Raw genomic sequence first — 19,456 nt, forward strand, 5'->3', positions numbered from 1 at the left:
GGCAGCTAAATGTTTCGCTTGTACTAGAAAGCTTGCGACGTTTCTACTGATGAACTAACCGTAGTTTTCAATTCGTCTAGTTTTAATTTAGTCCTTTTCATTTGCCTTTTTTGGACCTCCTAGCAAGCAGAATACTGCAACGGATCCAGTCAACCGTTTTTGTTGATTTCTTGCCTAATTAAACTACAGACTTCCTGTTTTACAGACGATAACACGAACAACTGTCAAGAGGCTGGAGGTGTGGCATTCAAAACTTTTTTAAAGGAATGCTTTCAGTAAGCATTGTTTACGGTGCTACAAAAAAACAGCCTACGCGCCTTTTATGGTCACCTTTTGCAAAAAAATTCGCATCAATGTGCCTGCAGCATTGAATCTCTTTGAGTCCTAATTTGCACTGGAAAACGCCTGCCTCTTATATAAGATGTTTAAGGCCTAAGAGGGGAGATAATTTAATCCTGAAAATATTAAATGTATCACACCAACACACCAATATTTTTAAAGTAGATATAAAGCTATTTCAAGAAAGTTAAGATATCCTTCATATCTTCGTCATCAATATGTTCTGTTGATCCAAAAATAGCCAAAGTTTACAACGTGACGCGCATTCCTGGTTGTGAAAGGTGTGGTTGATATCATTGACATCGCCCAAAGAAATTTACCAGTGATGTATGTTACAAATTGTTTACAGTTTTGTTAATTTGAAGGCCTGTTATGTCGCAGATTTGTTTAACATCCAGAACATTTTATCATGGATGCATGGGTGTGGTCATTCCTTAAAGTACAAGGACGGGTATGATGTTACATAAAGTATAGAAGGCCAAAATATCGGCATATAAACCCCCATTTTATTTAAGCAACTGAGTACTTTTTCCGTGTTTACATAACCTCGTCTAAACACGAGAGTCGTTGGGAGAATTCGAGACAGTTAAGTATTTAGATAAGGCTATAGCAATACGGAAAAAATACACTATCACTTTTATAGAATATTTCTCAAAAATACACGCCAATCTAAGACGTCACAACCGTGTTTATATACTCTCCTCTAAGCACACCTATCGATCAATGAGAGCGCGCGTAGTATCTCAGTTATTTTGGAAAAGGAGTCTGAAGTAGGCTGTTATTTCTTACAGAGATATTGTCTTTATCATATTCTCAGAACAAACATGCATGAGAAGATGTAAAGAGAATACATATCCAAGGCTGAGACCGAGAGGTTACCGTAAAAACTTTTGAGAGATTAGAGATTGGCGGTATTGCAGTGGTGGTTTGAATTAGACAAATACAAAACCAGAAGAGAATTTGCAGCGAGTTAGTGAAAGCCAGCATTGATTTAACTGACAGTTTTCCTTGGTTCTGTCATATCGGAAAATAGCGGATCTGGTGGAGGTGATAAAGGAAAGACGAAAAATTCTCGCCCCTCTTTGTGTTAAAGCAAGAAAGGTCACTTTTTCACCCCGGCCCCCTCTTTTCTCTCAGAGTAGACCTAGATGCGCCACTCAAACAACTAGTGTGAAGATTTCTTTCGTAAATTGTAAGTCTAATTCAGAGGTGCAGTTAGCTGGGGAGTAGCGCAAAGCAGTGGCGGATCTAGAGGAGGGGCCCGGGCGCCCCGCCCCGCTCCCCTTATTTTGGGTAAAAACAAAAAAAAATCGCAAAAGAAAGAAAAGCTGACAGGGCAAGCCAAACAAAAAAATACCACCACCACCCCCCCCCCCCCCCCAACCTCTTCGCTCAAGGTAAAGGTAAAATCTTCATTTAAAAACAGTCTGGATCCGCCACTGCAAAGGACACCGAACGCGAAGTAGTCAAAGGTAAACGGTCAAGAGAAATAACTACAAAACTCTTACGTCCTCCCTCGCGTTTTTATACTGGCTATTCTTCGCGCTGCTCATCAGCTCACGGGACTCGGAAAATTTCTTCACAGTTCCCTACACCCAACTCTTTCCAGTTAAGTCAGGTGGTCTCTTAAATTACACTGTTAAACTACACAATAAAGAATATCTTATGAAGAACTAACAATACAAAAACTGGAAATGGTCTGTCATTCGAAATTTCGCTTTGGCGTTTCTCTATCATAATAAACTACTATTTTCAGGTTTCCTTCAATTTAAAGATAGTTTTGTACGTGGCCAAAATAACTCAAAATACTATTACGTAGCTCCTTTAATTAGTGATTTTCATCAAAACTAGACCATTGTTTTTAGGTTTTCATGCTCAGTGCACAGTAACCCTTTCCTTATTTTTAAACTTAGTTAGTCCAGACCCTTCTTTTCGTTTCGGGCAACCACTGTAAATAAGTGTGGATCTATCACTTAATGAAGACTGGTGGTTTAAATGTTTTGTGTGTCTGTATATTGTATTTCGAAGGAAAATTTGTCCAGTGAGAAAATAAAGAGCCGTGATAATGAGGGTCGAGAACAGCACGCTGATTTCGTTTATAATGCTTTGACGATGCCTGACTGAGATCGCGGTCTTTCAAGAAATCTTTTGTCGTCACGTGCCGGGTTTTAAAATACGGACAGCGCCAGCCCATTGATCCCCTCCCAGCTGCATAATGCCTTGCCGATAAAAAAGGTAAAGAAATAAACAAACATAAGGGGTGAATGAGGGATGAACAAGGATTAATAAGTTTGGATGTTGCCGGAGAACATGACCAAACAACAGGATAAAAAATACATCCAACTTTATTAACAGAATCCCAGCAAAAAGTCTGCTGGTTTTTAATAACTTTGTTTATTTTGTTTTCTTCAGAGAACTTTATTGTTAACTGAACAATTCAGACAATTTCCTTTTCCAGACAAAAATAGTGAACCGTTCAAATGCGCCTTGACGGCTACCAGCTATTCTTGCTCTTTCTTCGTTTTTTCTTCGGCTTTGGTCGCCATATTGGTTTCTTTGGTGCAGGGGGTGGATTGGTCGCAGTTATCCTGTCTTTGCGAGCTTGCCTGCAAGAAGAAAGCCAGTCAGTGAGTTAGTTCATAACGCATGCAACTTTTAAAAACTGTTGGTTTGCAATGTCAGTTTTAATCAGATTACAGCACATAAACGAAGAATTCAAATCATTTGGATCAATCCAGCAATCGTGATCTTGTCAAAGACAAACCCTTCTGGCCTCAACGTGTTTTCCCGCGCATAGGATCGGCTACATTTTTCTTTTGTTTTAATCTTTGATTGGTCAATTGCATCGTTTGCGTTTGCTGTGATTAGTGGGCTTAAACTCCACTGTGGCACAATGCTGTATGTGTCTCTGACCTGAGCCCGATGATAATTTGTCAACATTTAGCGACATGCCCCATAGGAACTGGTTTCACAAACTTTTCTTCATTAATGCCTTAATAAGTGTTGACCTTATAAAGAATCATTTCTAGAAACTGTTGTTATTTGATGATTTTGAAAATCAGCTCAATCCGACCTCTTTCTTTTCTTCCTCTCTTGTATTGATGGTCTGGAGTGAGTGACGAAGGAGAAACTCCAGGAAAGCTCTAAACGTCACGCTGCATGCTGACAATACTGGAAATGAGGCCCGGGGAGGGGGATACTTCTTATAACGGCCTGTACGGGGAGGTTCCGCCCTAAACAGGTTCCTTTTTCAGCTATCAGGTATTTGAAAGACTAGGGAAATCTGTCATTTAGAGATAACGAGAACGGGAACTGAATAAATGAAACTCGTTTTATGGCTAACATTTCTTCTGGTAATGCTTGACGTTGTCCCGTAGTATTGTTCATCAACTTCATTCCAAGGGTTTAGAAAAGGGATGTGGTGTTGTCGGTTAAGTACGTATGTGAATGGGGCACCTTTTCTCAATAAAAGGTATACGAAAGGGATAGCTTTTCTGTCAAAATGGTATACAAAAGGTTAAGGGGTTTGGACCTCGGGGCGGAGCCTCCCCATTGGAAACTTTGTAGAGAACCCCTAGGGAAATGAGGCTAAATATACTAAACGGGACTTCAATTCTGTCGTACAACTCACCATAGTCGTCAAATGAAGTGGACTGTACATGAAATCAACAAGTAAACGTGGTACATCTTTCGCAAAATCACATGAAACACGATAAACTGATGGCGAACAACAGAGTGCGGAAGGAGAACATAATATATCCTTCCCTTCCACGTACAAGTGGATAGATGGAAATCGCAGCCCACTCAAACTAAAACATAATACCAATCATATGAAAGAGTCGACATCTCATGTTTTCTTGCATGGGAAGCTATTTTCAAGCTAATACTGTTCTGGGGGCGACAAAACGGGTAGTCTTCTAAATCAACAGGTTATACGTTGCCATTGCAGTTGTTAGAAAGCGGCAGAATTCGCACTCCATACCTCTCTACTTTCGTTGAGGAACAGAACTTTAGCCATCGGACTTCGCTCATTTGGTAGGGCTTATTCCGAATTCAGTCAGTTTCACGAGTAAATGTTATAGTGAACCTATAAGACTGCATGCTTTGAAATCAGTGCATGATTTTCTGACTTTTCTCGAACTCACGAGTACCTCGGAAGTTGACTTTTTAAAACGATGTTTTTTAAGTGCCCATACCGATCTGCAACGTGATGTCCTCGGGCAGGTTCGTTCGACAGATCTGCGGCGTGGGAGTTTATCACTTTACATTCGTAGTTGGTCTTCTCGATTATACCGCCTACGCGAGAAGTTTGCTGTCTTTTGTTCCTCACTGCATGAAACATGCAGTGTTGTTGATTTTAAACCTAAACCTTGCGTTTTATATTATGCTCTCCACGTTTTCCTCTTTGAACGGGAACTAAGGCGCTGTGAGGACGTAGTTTTAAGTGTGCCTTGACGTACAAGGTTTATTTGAGTGGCTTTTGTTTCTATGAATCTGTGATGAAAAGTACCGAGACCGCAGACCCGGAGGAGCCAGATTGGAAATTTCAGCGGAGATAATAACAGCTTGTTATAGAATAATTTACTTTTTTACTGCCATGGTAAATGCATGAAGGGGACATTTTTGACTACCCGTCTCCCTATGGAACACCCGACAAAAGGTATTTATTGACTGCCGGAGGAAAAGGAGATCTTGAAGATATATTCGACCATAGTTCTACCAGCTATGATTCGACTGATTTTTTTTTTGATACATTCGCCTTAAATATAGTGGGGCAAAATAATGTAGCTTATAGGGAAGCTCGTCGACTTAACCGAAGAAACCTCTACAGTAATATAGAGAAAGCTACTCAACTGCCAGAAAAAAAAAACTTGAGACCTGGCTAATGCTGTACAGCTGAAGTTCTTTCTTCAGGAAGTGCATGTGAATGTTATATACATGGTTTTATAAATGGCATGAAACACATTGACTCTATCGTCGATGTCGAAAGAGCAAAGTCTGTCTCGCTAGCTGGCAATGACTAAGCAGTTTCAAATCTTTCACGAGCTGAGTCACAGTTGTTTCAAGTCTTCATAAATTGTACTCAGAAAAGAACAAGTGAAGCTCACTTCTCACCCACTTAAGAATACAAATTGAAATTTGTGTGATCATTTTTTTTTCTTATTAAAGTTTCTAAACTCTACATTTTCACTTACAATTCAGTGTATTACCCAACCAATCGATTTTCCATGCTGAAAAAGTGGCTTCTTTCACGAACTATCCCTTATCTTTCCGCCGTTTTATCGGTGAAGCGCGTAGAAACCTAAAACTACACCTTAAATGAATTGAACATGCTAGAAATGGCAAAACCCCGGCACGCAAGGACAAATAACTGGCTTTCATAAAACCACTGAGTTTCCGAGGCCCTTAGCCAAAGTGACCGCCCTCGAACCTTCTTTAGTCAGCAAACAAGAGCGATTGATGCCAATTTAAAGTGGCCGTATATATTTATTATTCATACGGAGCACCTTTTTCTGGTGACAAAGTCAAAATTTTATTTTTCATTTTCCCTGAATCGCTTATCCTTGTCACTTCAACTATTTCATTTTCTGTGCGCCTTGGAAACCCGTGAAAAAAACCCTTTGTGATATATCTTTTACTGTATTCGCTGATATTCATTTCAATACATAGATGAAACAACTTGCGGTTGCTTAGGCAATATCAGTCGACATATCAACCGTGGTCATTCAGTGCTTGTTATAATGAGTCATAAATTAGCTAAATGACGTATTTTGAGGTCGATATATAAAATCATGTCTTCGGTGCGGTGATTTTTGAGTAGTTAGCGTGGCAGAAAAGAAATTTAATGACGTTAATTGCTAGCCAAACTTGTAAAAAAAAGTGTCAATATGCCTGTTAACTGGGAAGATATAATGGAAGGCCACGTACAGCTTTCTGAAGTCACGATATTTTCTAAATTTAAAAATAATTGCAATTTTCGTCGTTTGTGAGAGGAAACATGGGCGAGCAGCTTCGATCGTTCTGAAACCATCAAGATCGTGAAAATTAAGAAGTCTGCAAATCAAACTTAATAACAAGTCCTCAAAAGGTGAAGACAGTCTAACTAATGAAATAGACAAACACCTGTATCCGTTCGAGTTGATTAAAGGTAAAAATTATTTTATTTCTCTTTGATTTAAGCTCGCGTGATCAAATCGAAACGAAACATTCCAAAGAGTGATAACACAATTGAACAAAGAAGAAAATTGTTCCTCTGCAATTAACAGGATGTTTTCTTTCCGGAATCTTCTGAAAACAAAGGATTTATTTTAAAAAGATAAAAATTAGCAAATTTCATCATGTCAGTCGGCGATACCGGAGGTTCTTTTTTGTCGAAAAACACGCTAAAGCGCCAAACCGGAATCATAGCTTTTGTTTTTACTCCCAGGAAATGAGCCTAAATAAAAACATTTGCTGAAAGTTGAAGAACACTAATCATTGTCTTAACATGTGTCTATTGAGCAGACTGGTTTTCAATATCATAGGTTAATACACCCCTAAACCTCTCATTCATTCGATATCGTTGATATGTTTTTTTAAATACTTTGGAATAAACCCAGTTGAATGCAAGCTACCTGTCAATTTTTGTCATTTCACCGTGTTTGTTTTATATTTAGATGGGTTTATCGGTCAATGCATCAGCTTTTCCGGAACAAATATCACATTTGAATAAGGAGGCGCTTCCGAACAAAAAAGACAGAAGGTCTTTACCGAAAACAAAAGGTCAAAAAATCCCTGAAGCGCAGGGTGAAAGACAAATATCTTTGCTGAGCTGATAATGAGCTTTAAATGATTCGGCTGATAAACGGTATCATCTGAATCGGCAAAAATCTAACGGAACATTTAACAAAAACAAAGAAAAAGAAACCGAAAAATACCTGCACGAGAGTTTATTCAAACTTAAAAAAAATAAAATGCCAAAAAGCTCCTTGTGTTCTAATGTTAAATATGACCAGAATAAGAATACGATAAACCGCTACTTTTGATTTTTGGAAGACCCAACATTTTTCGTTGATCACATGCTTACCAGTTGTGGTTTTCCAAACGATATTTCACTTCAAAGATCAAAAACAAGAGCCTACAGGAAACAGCTCTTTGTAATTAAAATCACAAACGAACTCAGGAAATAATTTTCGGCTAAAATCTATATCATTTTCGCTGTGCGCGCCGATGCGACAGCTCATGCAAGTTAGGAATGTACCGCAACTTAAGACACTTGTTAACAGCTTTAGTGGAGTGCAAAAATTCAACACAACTACGTGACTACTAAGATCTCGCTGCACTATAGACCGCAAGTAATTAAATCAACGCATATTAACAGCGGTTTTGTCGGAAATGACACGTTTACACGAATCATACGTTCCAGTTGCTAAAGGGCGGGGGGAGGGGGGACGCCAGAGGTTAAATTGTGGGATAATGTGAGCAAGGGCTCCCAGTGGGTGGGGTTAAGTGGTTAGTCCTTCAGGGCCCTATCTTTGCGGTGCACCACAACAACCTCACTTTAGATTGTTTCATATATAGACCGGTATCGTGGTGCTGGTTTTCACGTACAACGTAAGCATAACTACTGAAGTCAGTTCCTGGGACGAGATTCACGCGTTCAAAATATGCGCCACAGGGGAGGGAAGGGCGTAGTTAGTAATAAAACCAATCACCTAAAAGCTGTCGAAGACGCCCCAAAACAGAACACTAACCCTAACCCAAAATGATTCTATGAAAAATTATTATATCCCTAGCTGTGAGAGCTCTCAACTCAGTTATAACCTAGACACAGTTCTTGTTTCAAATCCTGTCGCTAACTAGATTTATCTTCGGTGGTCCCAAATGCAACTCCTCCATGTTTTGAAAAGAACCAACTGGTCAGCCCCTCCCAACCGGAAGTTCTACCGACTACGTTATATTACCTCCTTCCTCGTTGCGCCATGGGACGCAGAAGGCCTAATACAATATTTGTTTTAAATACAACATCTTGTATAAAGTTGCTTTACCCCTTTCTACTTGTTATCTATGAGTATTTAAGGGGAATTTTCCTTAAGTTCATACTTGGTATTTGGAAAGATTTTTTGTGCTTAAAACTATACATGTCTCTGTTCTATAGTTCATCTTCGAAACCATAGTCAGATCACTAGGATGTTAGCTTAGGTCAAGAGATTATCTCTTGCTCGCTTAGGTTGACGCCTTATCGTTCCGGTTCTGAAACGTACAAGGTTGGTTACAAGAACGACACAAGTGCAGGAGTGTTCTTCACGCGTGCAAAAAGTATTACAGCAACGCTTTTTCTTGTGTAATAAATAATAAGGCTAGTTTTACCTGTATAGAATGCAAGTGTAAGTGCAAAGCATAAGTGTAACAACAACAACTAGTTTTATTTGCATGACCATAAATACATACAGTGTTGCAAAAGCTTTTGTAATCTAAAAGTAAAACAGTAACGATTATCGTGATCATATAATAATGTTATGATATAGCAATCAAGTTACATTGGTTTGATTTGAAAGTAGAATATTGAGTAGATCAAAGCAATATGAAAAAAATTTTGCTAATTGAATATCAATATAATGATTTGAAGAAGTCATAAGTTTAAGAGTGTAAGAGCGTTCACATGCGATACCCATAGGTACTGAGCTACATACTCTCAACAGCTTTCTGCTTACGCTTTCCCGTGTCGTTCGCGGAAACTAGCCGTTCACTGGAGGCTCTTGAAGGCTTAACAATAGAAAATTTGAATCAGTTCTTAAAGGAAGCCAACCTGGGTGTGGCTGGAGCTTTGTTTGACCGCGAAAGGATACCACTTAAAATGAAAATTACAGCTTTTTTTATTTTTTCGAGTGCTCCCTAAAAGATACTTTGCCGGTAAAAATATGTGAGACCAACATCCTTGATTTACACCTCTTAAGGGAGACGACGAGTATCCCCGACCCTTTCATAGTGAGTCCTTCCCCCTTCCCCACACCCCCCCCCCCCCCCGCCCTCCGCTTTGGGTTTTACTCGGGTCAGGCAACGACGCGAGCATAAGCGAAGACAAAAGCAACAGAGCAAGATATTCTTTTTTGGTTTCCAGTTACGCTTCTCTTACATATGGTTTTTTCATTTATACTTCATCTTCATCTAGCGAATGCGCAAACCAGACTTCACGTGTTTTTGTTGTTGTTGCGTTTTGTCTATACCAGCTAGAGGAAAGGACAGGAAGAAGAAACCTGGTAGCTAAATGTTTCACTTGTACTAGAAAGCTTGCGACGTTTCTACTGATGAACTAACCGTAGTTTGCAATTCGTCTAGTTTTAATTTAGTCCTTTTCATTTGCCTTTTTTGGACCTCCTAGCAAGCAGAATACTGCAACGGATCCAGTCAACTGTTTTTGTTGATTTCTTGCCTAATTAAACTACAGACTTCCTGTTTTACAGACGATAACACGAACAACTGTCAAGAGGCTGGAGGTGTGGCATTCAAAACTTTTTTAAAGGAATGCTTTCAGTGAGCATTGTTTACGGTGCTACAAAAAAACAGCCTACGCGCCTTTCATGGTCACCTTTTGCAAAAAAATTCGCATCAATGTACCTGCAGCATTGAATCTCTTTGAGTCCTAATTTGCACTGGAAAACGCCTGCCTCTTATATAAGATGTTTAAGAGCCAGTGCCCATAATTATGGACCAAACAACGGCACAAGTCGAAAAATCGATTTTGCTCATTTTTTGCCCATAGATTGGCCCTAGCTAGTAAACAAACGGACCATAATTAGTTTCTGCTAATGCAGCTTTTTTGGGGAGAAATTTGCGAAAAACGATTTTTTTCCGATTAGGCTCAAAATGTACTTCCGGTTTTGCTGAATTTTCCGAATATTTTATTGCTTCGCGCTCCGCAGAACAGCTACTTGAGAATCTTTCAATGGTCTTTACATTCAGCTCAGGTCTTCATGGTATGACTGAGCGAAAAATAAAATAAATCGAGGCTTCGTTTCAGCCTGAAACGAGATCGAACACAAACGGAAAATATTACGATGTGTTTCAAACGAATTATAGCACTAAAATATCGCCATATTTTTCTATGGGCTATAACTTTAAATGCCATAAAAACACTTTATACGGGTTAACTGTACACCCACCTGTTTGAAAATCAAAAAATATCTCTGGGCAAATGGTTTTAAGTCGCCCGCCTTGGCCTGTGCTTCTCATGAATTTTTCCTGGAACCGCCGTGAGAATGTAAACAATTGCGTGACTCTGGCGGTCACCCTGAATACATAATTCGTTTCCAACAAACCGCAGATGGCTATCTTAGAACATTTGGGTGAAAAAAGAAAAACATATTGGACCACTTTTTATATTTTGAAAGTCATCGCTTTGGAAATTTCGTTAATTAAAAACGCCAATTAAAAGCAATTTACTCGGAGTTCGGGTGTTACTGCTATGTCGTTTTAGGCTGTCGTTCTTTCTCTGATCATTTTAATTACAAGAACGAGTTCTAGAAAGAAAATCGTTCTAAGTTCATTTGTTAAGCGTAATGAAAAGTTGATATTGTTGGTTTGTAGCCTTACGTGATCTGAAGGAACGCTACAGTGATTAAATTTGTATTTGTTGATTTCGACGGATCGATTTTCGGTTAAACCTTTTTATTTGTGCCAGCACATTTAGTGCTTTTTCTCCTGCTAAAAAGTCGGAAAAAGTAAAGTAAACAAATCCTAAAAGTCATAAATAAGAGGCATCGACAGTGCGAGTGTCTCGGTAAGCTGTTAATTTGAACAATTACTGTGCTGGACGGATTGCTTTCCTGGTTACCCACGTACTATACATAGTTCATTGTGCGCGAATGTTTCTGTTTCAAACAACTGAAATGCTCAGTGCTTTTTCCTTTTTTTCTCAGTCAACTTAAGGTTAAAGTTAGGCTAAACCCTAAACTGTTTTGGCGGCCAACCTATTTTTGGCTAATTGCTTAATCAAATTATATATATATTTCATTGAAATTCGCTCCTCTGTGACCGACTTCCGCGAACAAAACAAGATGGATGTTCGCTGTTCATTTAAGACTACAATCCTGGTCAAAAGTGTTGGGACAGTTACGGCAGATGACTTCACAGGCAGCCTCTCTTAAGACCAAAACCGCGCAAGCCCGCCTACCCCCTCCCCCTGTCAATGTTGATAAAAATCTTGAAGAAAAAAAATCCTTGACAATAGCCTCAGAATAGCCTCGTTTCAAGAGTTGTTCGCCTCCTAGAACAGTATTCTCGAACTAAAGAGACGATAAGATAGATATTCACGTCTTATTCCAATAATAGCGATTTTTCAGAAACCGCGTTTGGTTCCAACACAACTGTCTAACCACTTTGTATTGTCCCTTTTTCCTTTTTTCCCACATCCAATCTAGTCTTCAGAATAGCTTCATTTTCATGCAACATTGCTAGGGGAGAGGGGGGTCAATTGTACTTGCTTCCATTCATCTTTTGTTCTAAAACGTTAAGGACGTAGTTGAAATCGTGGGTTTCAGCACGCAAAAATGGGAGGTGTCCCAACAACTTATGGCCAAGATTGCAGGTTTACACTAGAGGAAATTGTTCCGGATTCGTGATGAATCCAGAATGTTTTAGTGCCGGATTGATTTTGCCATTTACACAAAAGTGGACGAAACCGAAATAAAAACCCCCCGGTTTGGTCGTGTCTCCGGAGATTTTGAATCCGGAATTTAAAGTGGGAACTTTGAATCCGAAAACTTTTGAATCCGGAGAGTTTTGTCGTGTGAACGATTTTCTCTCGAATCCAGATATTTTTCCGCCTGTGATCTTTTGAGTTTGCGGTGGAACGAAAATGGCGGATTACATGATCCAGTCGTAGTCGAGTCGTAGGCGCATTGATGGCCATTTGATGGCGGTCGCTGGGTGATTACCTCGTGCTGTTTCAGGTGTAGGTAATCACTTTTATAATGGGTAATGCCATACTCCTCAGAAACCGTGCCCAATTTATACTTTACTGCGCAGATGACGACGATGGCACGATCGAAAACCTCGACGGTTTTCGACCCTAAACCCTAAGTAAATACCTGGAGGAACCTGGCATGATGGACAACAGTACCGTGGTCAGCGAGTTGAAAGAAAACTTCAGACTGTCTCAACCTACCCCTAGCCTTATTTTCGGAGGCATTTTGTTTCTCGTTGTCGAGGCAACAAACTGCTTGTTAACCATTCCATCATGAATGTTCCCGGAGTTATCGTCGTGTATAAACGATTAAGAATCCGAATATCCTTTCACTGTAAACCCCTACTAATCCGAATACTCTAAAATTGATGAATTCGGGAACTCCTTTATTGTAAACCTAGTCCTAGATCGACCACTGTAATGTTTATTTGTCTACCAGTGTTTTGATCTGCAAATTTCAGTTAATTGATCAAACAACCAAAGTAGAAAAGATGGATTTTTTTCCCAGTATGATTGAAACTTAAACGCAATTTCTTCCTCGGCTAATTCAATTCAAGAAATTCCGGGTTTTCTAGCTGAGTTTGAGCATATTGTGTAGTTACAAATTTTCTACACAGCTAGAAGAGCTGAGATGCCGTCACGCAGTTAGTAGTCTATAGAAATTATGGTATTTCCACTTGACTTTATTTGTCAGTCAATGATTCAGTTGCCATAAATCATAGAGGATTGGTTAAGTGTATCTCTGAAACTGCTACTGTGTTGTAAGTTATCAGTGAAATCAATAAAATAAACAAGTGTTAAAATCATTTCCCGGAGTACTGTAGTAACGTTCTTTATCATGGATGTCGTGGGTGTCGCAATGCAAATGAAAAAACATATATATTTATACTAAGTTAAACAAAAAAAACAAAAACAAAAAACAACAACAAAAAAACATTTTCCATTATTTTATCCACACAACGTTTCAAAAATTGCTTTCATCGGATTGCTGGAAACGAATATTTTACTCGAGAGTGGCTATCCGCGTCACGCAACTGCTTACATTCCAACGGCGGATTTTGGGCAAAATCTATGAGAAACACAGGCCAAGGCGGGCGACTTGAAACCATTTGCCCAGAGATATTTTTTGATATCCTAACAGGTGGGTGTATATTTAACCCGTAGAAAGTGTTTTTATGGCATTTAAAGTTATAGCCCATAGAAAAATATGGCGATGTTTTTAAGCAATAATTCTCTTGCGACATACTGTAAAATTTTGCGTTTCAGTTTTACCTCTTTTCGGGCTCAAAACTAACTTTGATTTATTTTATTTTTCGCTCAGTCATACTACCAAGACCTGAACTGAATATAAAATCCATTGAAAGATTCTCAAGTAGTTGTTCTGCGGAGCGCGAAGCAATCAAATATTCGGAAAATTCAGCAAAACCGGAAGTAGATTTTGAGCCCAGTCGGGTCGAAATCGTTTTTGGCGTATTTCTACCAAAGAAAGCTGTATTAGCAGAAACTAACTATGGTCCGTTTCTATTCTTACTAGGACCTATCTATGGACAAAATACAAGCGAAATCAATTTTTCGACCTGTGCCATTGATAGGCGATTTAGGTCCATTTTTATAGGCATTTACTCTTAAGGCCTAAGAGGGGAAATAATTTAATCCTGAAAATATTAAATGTATCACACCAACACACCAATATTTTTAAAGTAGATATAAAGCTATTTCAAGAAAGTTAAGATATCCTTCATATCTTCGTCATCAATATGTTCTGTTGATCCAAAAATAGCCAAAGTTTACAACGTGACGCGCATTCCTGGTTGTGAAAGGTGTGGTTGATATCATTGACATCGCCCAAAGAAATTTACCAGTGATGTATGTTACAAATTGTTTACAGTTTTGTTAATTTGAAGGCCTGTTATGTCGCAGATTTGTTTAACATCCAGAACATTTTATCATGGATGCATGGGTGTGGTCATTCCTTAAAGTACAAGGACGGGTATGATGTTACATAAAGTATAGAAGGCCAAAATATCGGCATATAAACCCCCATTTTATTTAAGCAACTGAGTACTTTTTCCGTGTTTACATAACCTCGTCTAAACACGAGAGTCGTTGGGAGAATTCGAGACAGTTAAGTATTTAGATAAGGCTATAGCAATACGGAAAAAATACACTATCACTTTTATAGAATATTTCTCAAAAATACACGCCAATCTAAGACGTCACAACCGTGTTTATATACTCTCCTCTAAACACACCTATCGATTAATGAGAGCGCGCGTAGTATCTCAGTTATTTTGGAAAAGGAGTCTGAAGTAGGCTGTTATTTCTTACAGAGATATTGTCTTTATCATATTCTCAGAACAAACATGCATGAGAAGATGTAAAGAGAATACATATCCAAGGCTGAGACCGAGAGGTTACCGTAAAAACTTTTGAGAGATTAGAGATTGGCGGTATTGCAGTGGTGGTTTGAATTAGACAAATACAAAACCAGAAGAGAATTTGCAGCGAGTTAGTGAAAGCCAGCATTGATTTAACTGACAGTTTTCCTTGGTTCTGTCATATCAGAAAATAGCGGATCTGGTGGAGGTGATAAAGGAAAGACGAAAAATTCTCGCCCCTCTTTGTGTTAAAGCAAGAAAGGTCACTTTTTCACCCCGGCCCCCCTCTTTTCTCTCTAGAGTAGACCTAGATGCGCCACTCAAACAACTAATGTGAAGATTTCTTTCGTAAATTGTAAGTCTAATTCAGAGGTGCAGTTAGCTGGGGAGCAGCTCAAAACAGTCGCGGATCTAGAGGAGGGGCCCGGGCCCCCCCCCCCCCCGCCCCCCTTATTTTGGGTAAAAACAAAAAAAAAATCGCAAAAGGAAGAAAAGCTGACAGGGCAAGCCAAACAAAAATACCCCCCCCCCCCCCAACCCCTTAGCTCAAGGTAAAGGTAAAATCTTCATTTAAAAACAGTCTGGATCCGCCACTGCAAAGGACACCGAACGCGAAGTAGTCAAAGGTAAACGGTCAAGAGAAATAACTACAAAACTCTTACGTCCTCCCTCGCGTTTTTATACTGGCTATTCTTCGCGCTGCTCATCAGCTCACGGGACTCGGAAAATTTCTTCACAGTTCCCTACACCCAACTCTTTCCAGTTAAGTCAGGTGGTCTCTTAAATTACACTGTTAAACTACACAATAAAGAATATCTTATGAAGAACTAACAATACAAAAACTGGAAATGGTCTGTCATTCGAAATTTCGCTTTGGCGTTTCTCTATCATAATAAACTACTATTTTCAGGTTTCCTTCAATTTAAAGATAGTTTTGTACGTGGCCAAAATAACTCAAAATACTATTACGTAGCTCCTTTAATTAGTGATTTTCATCAAAACTAGACCATTGTTTTTAGGTTTTCATGCTCAGTGCACAGTAACCCTTTCCTTATTTTTAAACTTAGTTAGTCCAGACCCTTCTTTTCGTTTCGGGCAACCACTGTAAATAAGTGTGGATCTATCACTTAATGAAGACTGGTGGTTTAAATGTTTTGTGTGCCTGTATATTGTATTTCGAAGGAAAATTTGTCCAGTGAGAAAATAAAGAGCCGTGATAATGAGGGTCGAGAACAGCACGCTGATTTCGTTTATAATGCTTTGACGATGCCTGACTGAGATCGCGGTCTTTCAAGAAATCTTTTGTCGTCACGTGCCGGGTTTTAAAATACGGACAGCGCCAGTCCATTGATCCCCTCCCAGCTGCATAATGCCTTGCCGATAAAAAAGGTAAAGAAATAAACAAACATAAGGGGTGAATGAGGGATGAACAAGGATTAATAAGTTTGGATGTTGCCGGAGAACATGACCAAACAACAGGATAAAAAATACATCCAACTTTATTAACAGAATCCCAGCAAAAAGTCTGCTGGTTTTTAATAACTTTGTTTATTTTGTTTTCTTCAGAGAACTTTATTGTTAACTGAACAATTCAGACAATTTCCTTTTCCAGACAAAAATAGTGAACCGTTCAAATGCGCCTTGACGGCTACCAGCTATTCTTGCTCTTTCTTCGTTTTTTCTTCGGCTTTGGTCGCCATATTGGTTTCTTTGGTGCAGGGGGTGGATTGGTCGCAGTTATCCTGTCTTTGCGAGCTTGCCTGCAAGAAGAAAGCCAGTCAGTGAGTTAGTTCATAACGCATGCAACTTTTAAAAACTGTTGGTTTGCAATGTCAGTTTTAATCAGATTACAGCACATAAACGAAGAATTCAAATCATTTGGATCAATCCAGCAATCGTGATCTTGTCAAAGACAAACCCTTCTGGCCTCAACGTGTTTTCCCGCGCATAGGATCGGCTACATTTTTCTTTTGTTTTAATCTTTGATTGGTCAATTGCATCGTTTGCGTTTGCTGTGATTAGTGGGCTTAAACTCCACTGTGGCACAATGCTGTATGTGTCTCTGACCTGAGCCCGATGATAATTTGTCAACATTTAGCGACATGCCCCATAGGAACTGGTTTCACAAACTTTTCTTCATTAATGCCTTAATAAGTGTTGACCTTATAAAGAATCATTTCTAGAAACTGTTGTTATTTGATGATTTTGAAAATCAGCTCAATCCGACCTCTTTCTTTTCTTCCTCTCTTGTATTGATGGTCTGGAGTGAGTGACGAAGGAGAAACTCCAGGAAAGCTCTAAACGTCACGCTGCATGCTGACAATACTGGAAATGAGGCCCGGGGAGGGGGATACTTCTTATAACGGCCTGTACGGGGAGGTTCCGCCCTAAACAGGTTCCTTTTTCAGCTATCAGGTATTTGAAAGACTAGGGAAATCTGTCATTTAGAGATAACGAGAACGGGAACTGAATAAATGAAACTCGTTTTATGGCTAACATTTCTTCTGGTAATGCTTGACGTTGTCCCGTAGTATTGTTCATCAACTTCATTCCAAGGGTTTAGAAAAGGGATGTGGTGTTGTCGGTTAAGTACGTATGTGAATGGGGCACCTTTTCTCAATAAAAGGTATACGAAAGGGATAGCTTTTCTGTCAAAATGGTATACAAAAGGTTAAGGGGTTTGGACCTCGGGGCGGAGCCTCCCCATTGGAAACTTTGTAGAGAACCCCTAGGGAAATGAGGCTAAACTACTAAACGGGACTTCGTATTCTGTCGTACAACTCACCACAGTCGTCGAATGAAGTGGACTGTACATGAAATCGACAAGTAAATGGCAAGGAGAGCAAAATTCACAACAAAAACAGCGGACATCATGTAGAAGACATCTTGCCAAGTGGAGGCAGCAACGCGAGCTCCAATATGATTCACATGACCTGTGGGGAAATAAGTATAAACCAGATAACTAAACAGTGTAAGCTAGAAGAAACCAAACGAAACTAATTCTACGTTTCTACTAATTAACCATGCTTCATTGTTAAAGATTGAATAATCCAAGGCCTAACACAACTGGTGGCTTTTAGTAGCGAAAACATCTACGGTCTAATCTTGAGCGGTCTATCTCTTACTTTTCTTTACTTTCCAAGCTTTTCTCTTTTTTTTTTCACTCAAATAGAAAATAGACGACCTGATCTTGACTGAAAAACAATTTCTGTAAGAAAACTCATAGGAAGAAACAGAAATGGACAGTCATTTCCACTGGATTATTAATATTTGGGTGATGCTACATTACTCGTTCATAAATAAGTCGAATTATTATCACGGCGATCAACTAGGTTCTTCGTCACTTACTGTCTAAATATCCATAATAGAACTTGACAACACCATCAGTTACATAGTTGCCAGGAACAAACAGTCTTCCAGTCCATGTAAGTCCATTCCAAATCCAGTCGGCCAGCCATGCAACTCCATTCCAGGTCCGCTTGGCCAGCCATTCAACTCCATTCCAGACCCCATCGGCCAGCCATGTAACTCCATTCCAGACCCCATCAGCCAACCATGTAACTCCATACCAGACCCCATCAGCCAGCCATGCAACTCCATTCCAGACCCTATTAGCCAGCCATGTAACTCCATTCCAGACTCCATCGGCCGACGATGTAACTTTATCCCAGATACACTCGGCCAACCATGTCACCCCATTCCAGAACCCAGCAACCATTGCCACCGTAATGTCATAACATTTGTTCTGTGCACCTGTCATCATTGTCCATGAAACGTTCCACGCCCTTTCCATCAATCGGGGAGTCATGGATCTGAATGTTTCGAAGTCTTGCCATGTGGCATTTCGGGGATATTTAGGACATGCTTTGAACTTGTGCATCTGGCAATAGATTTGACAAGAGATTACTTAAACCGTCTTCGATACAGATCACTATATTTTGTTAGTTGTGAAAGTTATTTTAAGAGCTCTCCGGCACACATAACTATTCTTAACTAAGAACCTATTGCCGAAGCTTGTCAACAAATATAAGACTGCACTTTCACGACAGAGAAATATATCAACTTCATTTCGCAAAGATAAACGTTCAATACCTTGCCATGTCTGGGTGTCCTGTTACCATTGGGTGAGCTGTTGATATCTCCCGAGCCCACGTTCTCGGTGAATTCGAAAACCAATTTCATGTCCAGTCTGATGGAGTTGATTTCCATCTTAAACATGTAATCCTGTAACAAGAAAATAGTAATATTAACAAACAGAATACGGGGGAGTGGGGGGGGGGGGGGGAAGGGGTTTCCCCGCTTCTGAAAATGAGATTTCTCTTTTCATCGGGTTTTAAGAGACCATCATAATAATTGTGATGGTCTCTCAACTCGCTGTACAGTAAATTGGAGAAACGTATGCGAAAAATGTTACATCTGTGCGGGCCAAAGTGTCCCACCTTGTGGAGTTTATCCCCCGTTCTGTAACATTAAAAGCGACTAGGAGTATTTCTACTCCTTTAAGGATGGGATAATAGTCCGTCACAGGGTTACCCCTCAGAATTAAATTTGCCGGCACCGATTTATTCACCTGGAAGGAGAGAGGCACCGTGAGAGTAAATTGTCTTGCCTTGGGGTCGGATGTCGGACCAATGATAGCGCGTCGCACAACAACAACAATAACCCGTCAAACAAACAGGGAACAATGCAGTATGGCCTTACGCCAGCTTTTTACAAATTCACCCACCTCATTAATCCAGCTTCCAGTGATGGTAGTGCCATGGATAAAATCCTTGAAGAAGAAATCCTGTTTCTC

General features: G+C 39.6%; 1 protein-coding gene across 1 annotated transcript; it reads right to left on the reverse strand.

Annotated features, from left to right (window-relative positions):
• Positions 1–15,255: 15,255 nt before the first annotated feature.
• LOC145483071 (uncharacterized) lies at positions 15,256–18,799 on the reverse strand. Its single transcript, XM_081461687.1, has 3 exons — positions 18,010–18,799; positions 17,447–17,594; positions 15,256–16,421 (listed from the first exon to the last, which is right to left on the reverse strand). Exons 1-3 carry the CDS (start codon positions 18,539–18,541, stop codon positions 16,310–16,312), a joined length of 792 nt encoding a protein of 263 aa, XP_081317813.1. The 5' UTR covers positions 18,542–18,799; the 3' UTR covers positions 15,256–16,309.
• Positions 18,800–19,456: the final 657 nt, after the last annotated feature.

Source organism: Orbicella franksi, chromosome 3 (genome assembly GCF_964199315.1).
Source record: "Orbicella franksi chromosome 3, jaOrbFran1.1, whole genome shotgun sequence".
NCBI classification, from domain to species: Eukaryota; Metazoa; Cnidaria; class Anthozoa; order Scleractinia; family Merulinidae; genus Orbicella; species Orbicella franksi.